The sequence below is a fragment of the Propithecus coquereli genome, unplaced genomic scaffold (assembly GCF_000956105.1).
Source record: "Propithecus coquereli isolate 6110/MARCELLA unplaced genomic scaffold, Pcoq_1.0 Scaffold70, whole genome shotgun sequence".
NCBI classification, from domain to species: Eukaryota; Metazoa; Chordata; class Mammalia; order Primates; family Indriidae; genus Propithecus; species Propithecus coquereli.
In genome coordinates, this window is record NW_012153063.1 from 1418896 (window position 1) to 1429361 (window position 10466).

The 10466-nt window shown below is 40.9% G+C and overlaps 1 protein-coding gene across 1 annotated transcript; it reads left to right on the forward strand.

The window, feature by feature from the left end:
* Positions 1-6239: 6239 nt before the first annotated feature.
* Positions 6240-10466, forward strand: LOC105823935. The gene is made up of 2 exons (XM_012661226.1): positions 6240-6657; positions 10316-10466. The coding sequence occupies exons 1-2, from the start codon at positions 6246-6248 to the stop codon at positions 10447-10449; spliced, it is 546 nt and encodes a 181-aa protein (XP_012516680.1). The 5' UTR covers positions 6240-6245; the 3' UTR covers positions 10450-10466.

A 10466-nucleotide genomic window follows, 5' to 3' on the forward strand; every position in this document is an offset into this window, starting at 1 on the left:
AAAAAAAAAAAAAAAAAAGAATTGGGATGTTGGTATGTTATCTTCCATTTGCAATGATTAAGCTGATAATGAGGTTCAAGATTAAAAGACATACATTCCCCTTCCCAAGAATCTCTCCAAATTGACCTGAATACCAAGGAATATAAATATATGTTACAATAGACTATGTAGTGATTAGGATCTTTTTCTAAATTAATAGACTCAATAAGATGACTACCTAATTTTCAAGTGAAAGTTGGTAAATTGTATTTATGAGATGATTCTTCTCTCCTACACACAGTCAATGAGCACTGCAGGAGAAAAAAATAATTAAGATTTGTCAAGTCTTGCTACTTGTAGTACCATTCTATTAATAAGTGTTTTCCATGTATGGTCTTATGCTATCCTCACTAACCATGAGGGGGATTTTTGTCCATTTTACAGGTAAGAAATCTGTTTCACAAAGGTTAAGTAACTTTTCCAAGGCATGACATCAAGTCAAATATACCATCAATTGTAGATATCCCATTATTTTAAAAAAATTAAAAGAAAATGCTGGAATCGCAAGGTGCCATCAGTTAACAGATACATCCTGATTCCAGTGGTGTTAAATGTACAAAAAAGTGCATCTAAGAATCAGTGACACATGACAAGTGAGGGATACACGGTGCAGACCTAGGCAGTAGGGGTCCAGAGCGTAACAGTCTTCATCATTATGCTATTCTGCCTCGTCAAAACCATACAAGCATTCAGAATGGTTTATCACAAAATCACAGGCTCAAACTTTACCTGGGCTTTTAGTCCTGTTCTTCAGTCTGTCTTCTTTCTCCACTTTCTTCTTTCCTCTCTCTTCTCTTCTTTCCTTTAATGATTATTCCAAAGCTTTTCTACTCTCCTTAAGCTTCCTACTAACACTACCCTCATTCACTTTTTGTGGATGACTATGTATCTTACATCATTGAGAAAATGAGACCATTAGTTGCTCTCTCTCTCAACTCCTGCTCTCCTACTCACCGTGCTACCTGCAGACATATCCATATCCCCAGAGAGCCTCCTTTTGTCCCTCCATTTCAGAGGGCCACCTCTCTCCTTTTCTGTCAGATGCTGGCCCTTCCATATCCTCTTATCCCCACTGCTTGTTGTTTCCTCTGAGATTGTTAGTCTTCCTTCTCTCCTGATCTTCAATTCCTTCCTCTCTTTTGGTTTCTGTCCCTCAGCCTGTAAACATGATCAAGACCCAACTCCTAACCTTTTGTTCCAATCTGTCTTCTTCTTATTATTTCAACTTCATAGAGAGTGATCCACAGGCACTGCTTTCATTTCCTGTCTTTCCATATCTCCTCCAGCCTACCACAACTTCTCCTCACTGAACACTCAGTCGAAATCGCCCTCCCTAAGTTCATCAGTGATTTCCTATTAGAGCCAATGGAAAATTCTTTGTTTTCATTTTATTGACACCCTCCCAATGAATTTGCGTGATGTAGTGGGTTTCTCCCCTCTTTGTGAAAAGCGCTATCTCATTGGCTTCCAATGCATCACACTCTTGATTTATGTGTCTGTTTCTTAATCACTTTAATGCTGCTATTTCTCAGATTCTATCCTCTGGCTATGATTGTACTCATTTTCCATGCTTCTGCCTGATGGTTTAAACTATTGCCTATGGTTTACAAAACCCCAGATCTGGACTTCTTTACTGAGCACTGTATCCCAAATGTTTGTCTCCAGTTCCCACTTCCCTATTTACACAATGTCTCTGTTGGGATGCCAGTCATCTCACCCTTAACTTGTTCAAAACCAAATTCTCGATTCCACCTTTCTAAACCTATTCCTAAAACCATTTCTACTCCCAGTTGATGGTAATTCCTACCTTCCAATTACTTATCCCCCCAAACCTGAAATCATCTTCAATTTCTCTCTCTTCTACTCCGTATCAAGTCTATTAATATGCCTTGTCATTTCTACCATCAAAATATATCTCGTCTGTGGCCGCCCTGCCCTGACAGAGCCAGATCCCGTCCGCCCTCCAAAATATATCTGGTCATTTTCATTACCTCCACTGCCACCACCCTGATCTATTCTGCCACCTTACCTTGCCTTGATGATTGCAGCAGCTCCTAACTGGGCTCCTTGCCTCAACCCTTACTCCCCACTACTCTGTTCTCTACTGGGCAACACAAATGGATTTCTGACCACCTCTCTGACCTCATGTCCTGCCACTATACCTTGAAAACACTCTTCTCACAACACACTGGTTCCAAAGCCATTGTACTTGCTATTCCCACTCCCTACCTGGGGCATTCTTAAACTATGAATAACTCACCCTCTCACTTCATTAGGTCTTTATTCAAATAGCTTCTCATCAGGAAGAGCTTCTCAGTATTCTAAATAAAACAGTTCTTCTCCACCACCCTTTCCTAATCCTGCTTTACTTTTTCTTGATGACCCTTTTCGTAAATTACATCTGACACATTACATGTATTTTTTCTTGGGCTTCGGAGTGATAGAGTCATTATTGACTCATGTGTAGCATTGTTTGCTTCTTTAATTAGTGACTTATGTGTTCATTTTTTGTACGTAGCTGTAAACTCCCCACTCAACACAGAAACTAGAAGATGAATCATTACGTATATGTGTGTATGTATACTCACATACTTATATATGTCTATAGATATAGTTAAAAAATATAAGTATAAATTTTCTTTTGTCTCTTTCCCTCAACTAGAACGTAAGCTCCATGACTTCAGGAACTTTGTTTTGTTCCTTCTGTATACATAGCATGTAAAATAGGGCTTAACACATAAGCAAGCACTTGGAAATAAAGTAAGCAACTGATATTGATATATCAGTGTTTTCAGGAATAATGTAACTACCAACATGTCCGAAACCAGAATTCAATCTCCACATCTCTACTTCTGTTCTGCCTTCCCTTTTTACACTCCTGCCCTTGACTTTGCTCCCCAGAAGCACAGAACTACTGCGAGTCCTCCCACCATGCCTTTGCTAGTGCTGGCTTCTCCCCCTGGAGATTACCCCCCACCCTTTGGCTCCAAAACACCTATAAAACTCCCTCTTTGAGACATTCACCTGTCACTGCTAAGATGCTTTCTCCACTCCCTCCTGCCCTTTTCTCTCATGAGGATCCTTTACCAATCTTTATCCCTGTGCTCACACACTGTGCTAAAATGCCCTGTTTCTCTGAGAACCTTCTCCAAAAGGCTCTGAGCTCCTTGCAGTTCCCGCAGCAAGTCCCAGACTTCACCCTTGATCTTTTCCCACATCCCTAGTGGGTAAATAGAAGCAGGCATTAGTATGCCCAGTTCACAGATGGAGAAACTGAAGTACACCCCGTGATTTCCCAGCAGGAGAAATAGCTCAGAGCCCCTCAGGACTCTCCCACAGCTCCTTCTTCCTGTCACTTGGGGAGGGGGCCCGTTCTCCGTGGCTTCAGTAAACCTGGCTATAAAGCCCTGTGCCCCTCTGGAAGGTAACCATGGATACTATTGAGCTGGCACAAAAGCCTTCCGTTAATGGGGACTACAAGTGGTTTTCAGGACGCTGAGGGGATTTTGAGGCAAGGGGCAAAACCCGGAAAGAAAACTTGTAAAGGGAGGACTTGGCCTCAGGCCTCTTGCTTGGGCGTGGTAAGCTGGGCGCTAATGCTCAGCAGAGCTCTGGAGCAGCGACGTAGCTCTAACCCGGGACTAAGATATCAACCAGCTGTGGGGCCAGAACCAAAGGGAATCCCGGGCGCTTCCCCTTCTTAGAAAGCAGAGCCCCCGCTGTGAAACTTGGGCAGCCTGATGAGAGGGCTACCAGCAACAACGAAGCTGCCGAGGTGACCCAGGCCGGAGCATGGAGATAGTGGGGTCTCCTGGCCCCAGTCAGGGGGAGCTTCCAGCGGCGCCAAGCCCCTGCCCACGTCTCTGCCCTTGGGGTGTTTTTCTCCTTTCAGCTCAGGGCCACAGTCAGGCAGGAGAAATCCACACCCGGGATATCTCGGGTAGGCGCCTTATGTCCTCCGAGCCCTTGCCGACCTCAGGGAGGCTGCCTACGTCCCTTCTCCGACCCCACGAGTCCAGAGTCTTCCCTCACATCCCTTTATTTTCAGACGAGGGCCGCGTGGAGGGCTCCCCGTCTGGGAGCCCCACTCTCCCCTAGACTGGCGCGAGCTGGGCCCCAACTTTGCAGTTCCCGCCCGCGGTGGGTGCGTGTCCCGGGCCAGGACCGGGAAGCCAGACCGCACAAAGGCTCGGTTCCGCCAGGTGGAGGGCGGGTGTGGGGCAGGGTCGGTGAGGACGTGTGCCGCCAAGCCTGCTTTTCCCAGGGGAGGAAGGGCGGAGGAGGGTGCGGGAGACGGACTTGGAGGCGAGAGGTGGCGGCAGTTCCCAGGCGCTTTGACGTAGACCTGGAGAGGCGCCGAGCACTCCCACCGCTTAAGAAGAGGCGCGGTAGCCTTCAGGACGCGCAAGCTGGGGACGGTCACTCGCTCGGGGAGCCGCCTGAGCACTTCCTCTCCACGCACTCGAGGGAGCCCTGTCCAGGCATTCGAGGGCACCCGGAGGGGGCCGGGCAGGTGAGTGCAGAGGTTCGCCCTTCTGCGACCTGGGAGCAGAGCCGCGGAGTAAGGAGGTGAGTGTGGCCCAAAGGACGGAGCGGGTCTCTGGCGGCTCCGCCCTGAGGAGGAGGCTGCGGAACCAGGTGCGGGGCCGAGACGTGCCGAGCACAGCGCGGGGCTCGGAGCGGGGCCCACAGAGGACCCCAGGGTTGAGGAACTTAGAGAAACCCCTGTCCAGGCTCGGACAAGCGTGTCCTGAAAGCAGGGAACCTGCAGGAGCCAACATGAGCGCTGTGGCGCGAGCAGACAGGGAGTCCCGGGCAACTGCAACTTCAGCACCGCGGACAGCACCCGCCCACCGTCCTCTAAAAACTTAGCACAAATAGCTTAGATTTATCCCTCAAGGAGAAACAACCTTCAGGGACCTCGACATTTTAGTTCAGAAAAGGACACAACAAATATGAGTTTGTCCGAGTAGAGATGGTGTAGAAATAATATGAAAGATAAAGGAAATACTTTTTGAGTAACCTCGTATCTCAAACATACCCCTTGGAAATAGGAACTTGCATGTTCAAAGACAGTTTCTAAAATATTTATTTTTCCTGCTGCTGTGCAGAAGAGAAAGATTCCATCTTATGATGTTATCATTAAGTGTTTCAATATAGGAGCATTTCCATGAGCTGTACCCTACTTGCCTTTGTTTTACTAACATCTACGAGGTTTGGAAATACAAGATAAAATTGAAATTGAGTTGTATGTGCCCCTCCTATTAGAGTTGTTTAAGTGTGATACACACTTCGTATAGTCTGTTAGGAGTCAGATAAGATTTTTTTCTGGGAAAAAAAGAAAATTTAGGTTATTATTTTCAGAGCATCATTTCTCATTGCACTTGTCTAACGTGGTAACATTAAGAATAATTTCAAGGTGGTATGTGGATGACTTGATTTTATTGCAACAGGCATTAAGAGCCAGAAAAGTTGAATAAGAGGCAGATAATTTTAAAAAAATCCTTGATATTCATAGCAAGAAGAGAGAAATTAGAAAAATATCATCTTTATGAAAGTTATATCAGAATTGCAGAACATTTTAGATGTTTGTAAAATGTTATTGATTCTATTCTAATGGGTTGAACATATGTCCCATCGTTCCCGCATGTATTCATCCATACTTTTAGCATGCTATATTGTGTTTATTTTTGTTAGAACATTTTATAATTGTGATGTCTTTTTTAAAAAAATTAAAAGTCACTGTTAATAGGAATGCATTCGAAGGTAAAATATATTCAAATTATTAATTGTGGAAGAGTCCTAGATTAGGCTGGCTAGCTAGGAGCAATTAGGATGTTATAGAATAGTTAAAGCCACGTAGCAAGATTTTAAATGTTAACTTAATACTCTTTTAAACTATATTCTTTTGTACCAGGGAAAACAGGTTCACCTATTCATCTTACAAAAGAACACTTCTTAGGAGCAAATATTTTTCAGCCTAAATATCTTGGTTTTACACCCACTGCCTGTCCTGGCCATGAGTCATTTTAGATAGAATGGGGCTTATGATATGGGAGCTAGGTTAAGACTTTCTCTACTTAGTAAAAATGGTGTGTTTCCTTTGCTGAAAATAAGGTACTTAAGGGCATACTTGTTTTCTCTATTGAATGGAGCATAAGCAGGGACTGATATGAAATATTTTCATCCTGTGCAGTTTCAGAGCCATGGCCAATCCTGGGAACAGAGGAGGGATCCACTGCTCCTTCAGCCTCACCTGTTCCCTGCTCATTGTGGGAATGTGCTGTGTGTCTCCTTTCTTCTGTCACAGCCAGACAGACCTACTGGCTCTTAACGAAGCTGATCCTCAGTGCTGGGAATCCTCCTCAATGCTTCTCCTGGAAATGTGGAAGCCTCGCATTTCCAACACTGTTTTAGGCTTCTGGGATTTTATGATCTACCTGAAGTCATCTGAGAACTTGAAGCATGGGGCACTGTTTTGGGATCTGTCCCAACTCTTCTGGGACATCTATGTGGACTGTGTTCTCTCCAGGAACCATGGCTTAGGAAGAAGGCAATTGACTGCAGAGGAAGAGAAAATCTCAGCAGTACAGCCACAGAACATAGGGAGTAAACAAGGTAGTTATCCCCATGTCCCATGTCTTTTGAAAGGATCAATCAAGTATGAATGTGCTGAATTGTGAGGAAGAGGGAACTGGCTTTAGGGGAATCCAACTGCAAGGGAATTAAGGGAATTTCTCTCAAGGGATGAACCTCAAGAGCATGCACCAGTGATAGGAAGATAGCACTTCCTTTGTATTCCATAGTAGTTGTTTATATCAAAATATTGTCCTCGTCCTCATACTTTCTGTGAACAGCAGCAAGGAAGATTCAGAAAGGCAAGTAAGGAAAAGCATGATTCCCAAAATACAATATAAAAGTGTAAAGGGATGCCCGACGATCAACATTTCTTTTTACCATTGGCCTGAACATTGGCAGTCATAACCTGGTGTTTACTTGCTGTGGAATTGGGAAGACTTGAATATAAGCCTGGGGAACATTTGCAACACACAAACTCTTGTCCCTTTTAAATGGAAACAAACAGACAAACAAACAAACATTGCTTTCATGTAAATAGAGAAATGGAGAGACTCTTCGAGTAGTACTTAGTTGATGAAGTAAAGAGTAAAAAAAGTCAGCTGGCATGCAGATTCACTTCTTATTGCTTTTCGAAGGATTCTCAAATAAGTGATTAACTTCCAGCAAGCTGAGTAATTAGTGTTTAATAAATTGGAACTTGCTACAAATTTACAGATTTTCACGGAAGTAAATACTATACTCAATTATAGTCTTCTTTGGGGGCATAGAAAAAGAATCCCTTACAGAATTAGAATGAAGGTGAGTAAGCCCCTATGAGTAAGCAGGAAGAAGCCTGAACCCTATTCATATTCCTTTTTTGGTGTCATTTGTTCCTTCTTTGGTGTCATTTAAACCAATGAGTTTCCCAAAACCTTGTAGCAAGGGCTATTTGGATGGCACTAACTCTTTAGAATTATTTATGCCTCAGTGGAAAACTGAGGAATAACTAATTTTTACATTTGTACATTTTATTGTGAGAATTGTTATAAATTCCTAAAACCTCTGTATTAACAACTAACAGTAATAGTTCTAGTGCTACCCTTTCCTAAGATATTGTGGAGCTTTTCTATAGCTAGTTTGCTTTAACCTCAGTAGCTAAAAATTCTCATGATTTACTTGCTGATAATTCACTGCTATTATTTATAGATAAGTTTATTATTTTGGTAAATGTTATTGTAACTTAAACCAATTTCCTTTTTTGGAAAAAATATTCTTTGAGCAGCTTTGCTACTAAAGCAGAAATACAAAAGTAATCTCTTTAAATGTTGGTTACCAATATTTAAAAAATATTTTGAACAGAAGCTTCCTAGGCATCAGCACCAGTAAGGATCATAAAGTTTCTTCTTCTATACTGCTAAGAATAATCTGTAGAGCCTCTTCCATTCTTATCATATTTAGCTGTCTTATTCAAGTCATTATCAACATTTTTTCTATCTTACACTCACTTTGAATAACTCAAAAATGTCTACAGAACAAATGAAAATAATATTTTTTGTATTAGCTGAACATTAAAATGTTAAATATATATTAATTATATATATATATATATTTATTTATAAAGTCTTTCTCCAAGGCAGCTTCAGCTTTGGAAGCTCCTTCCTTCATCTTGCTACAGAGTTACTATTGACTCAGCTGGTCTGCAAACTTTAGGGAAAGTCACTATGCAAGTAGCAAGTGGCAGGAGTGAGCATTTCACTTTATTGAAGTTATTTTAATGTTTGAAACAAACAATTGTTTGTTTCAGGAAACAAGACTTTCCGTCTGGTTTGTATAGTCACAGTCAAAGAAGGCCTTGGGTCAAGGCGATACCATGTCGAGAAGTTAAATAGTTGCAGGAACATTGAGATTTCATCTCAAGAGGCTTGATTAAATCTCTAGTGGCTCCACTGGGCTCTGGATGTACCCGCATGGATCCTGCAATAATTTTTTCTTTTGTCCCTAGGGGATAATATGTTGTCAGGTTGGGATGGGAGTGAAGGTGAAGAGGCGTTTGTCCCTCGATAGTTCTCAGCGAAATCACATCATCAGGGCGAAAGGGAAGAAAAACTAAAATAAGTGTCTACATAATATGCTAAAATGTTCTTGTTATTTTGATGTCCTCAAACCAAATAGTTTACATGGACTTACAAAATCTTACTTTGAATTATGCTTTGTTAAACACATAAAACTATATAATTTTGTGTGTTAATATATCATATTGTTAATATTGGGTCAACAAATATGAAACGAAAGATGTCAAACAGCTATGTCACCTTGAGGGAGTTAATTATCTTATTTAGCCCTCAGTTTCTTCATCTGAAAAAGAAACACATGGAAAGAAGTAGATGACCCATAAAGTCTCTTCATGTTCTCTGTGCTAATGTTCTGTGATGCTATAAAAACCACTTATTTAACTATGGGAAGAACCTGGAAGAGCTTGACCCCAAGGACAGTTGACTGAGCTAGGCGATGACCTGGACACCATGGCTGTTTATAACAATAATAAGCAGAAACAGGAGGCTTAGAAATGAGAGTGCTAGAGATGTCATTATGGGAAAAGACTCTAGAGATCATTGTCATTTAATCTAGAAAGACATGGCTAATAGCTGAATGGTGAAGTATCCAAAGGAAGGTGTGAAGAGGATGTACTCAGGATTAACCACGAAATTCTGATGGATTATGTCAAAGAAGAAAGGGGGGCGGTATTAATTGATTTAGGGAAAGAGTACACTGATAACTCCAATGTAGAAAATAAAAGAACTGAAGTTAACTCACAAGTTACTAAAGGCTTCAATGCCAATGAAGAAATTTTGAAGTATATCCTTTTTTGTGTCAAAAATGATGGTCTCTTCCTTTAACAAATCTTGCTCTGCCACCGAGAGGGACAGAAAAACCTGTCTTCCTGGGCCTGGCAGTTTGTATGTTCTAGAAAAATTGTGTCTTTCTTTTCCTGTATGATAAGAAAATTTAAATTGAGATTTATATTTGATAGTATTTGCAGTTGCTGTCTCACTACCTGGCAAATGTTCATAGCGCTTATTTTTTAAACACTAAACACAAGAGAGAAAACAATGCTTCAGAAACACAAATAATTAGATTCACAAATGCTTGTTTTCTACTTTACCCACTCCAAGAAATTTCCTAAGCCACATACTCAAAAATTACCCATCTAGAAATCTATTCTGAGAAACACTCAGAGATGCAGCTGATGATATAGTACCAGGCTATTCATTGCAGTATTATTTATAGCAACAGGAAATCTGGAAAAATCTAAATGTCCCACAATAAGGTAATGGTTAAATAAATTATGGTATAAAGTGTGTATGCACAAAACCATGGTTATCTCTGGAAGATTATATTATGGGTTGTTAAAATTTTTCCTTATAGTTCTATATTAAAATTATATAATGACCATTTTTACTTTTTTAATCAAATATTTTAATGCATATTAATTGATAAAAATGTATTTATTATAATTTGTTTAATTTAGATTGTATAACTAAACTACATAGACACAAAACTTTTCATAGATACAAATCTACAAATATACCTTCAATAAATTTATGTAGAATTAGAGTGGCAGAAACATCATACCTTCTTTCTGAAAATAATTTATTGATATTTAATTAACTTGAAAATAATTTGGTAACTTTATGAAGTTCCTTTTCTCTACTTTCAGGTCTGTATTCCCAGCTCCTGAGAACCCCTTTCCTCAAGAAGAAAGAGTTGATTGAAGATTTGATAAACATGCATGTGCGCAGGAGTGGGTCTAGATTCACTGGAAAAGTGAACCTGGAAACAAAGAGAAAATAATCTAACCTCAGAGCTAA

What these genes read in the sequence shown, in the direction of transcription:
- LOC105823935 (XM_012661226.1), top strand. Translation starts at nt 6,246, where the DNA reads ATGGCCAATCCTGGGAACAGAGGAGGGATCCACTGCTCCTTCAGCCTC. An exon ending in GAACATAGGGAGTAAACAAG is followed by an intron (nt 6,658 to 10,315) that starts GTAGTTATCCCC and finishes CTCTACTTTCAG; the next exon opens with GTCTGTATTCCCAGCTCCTG.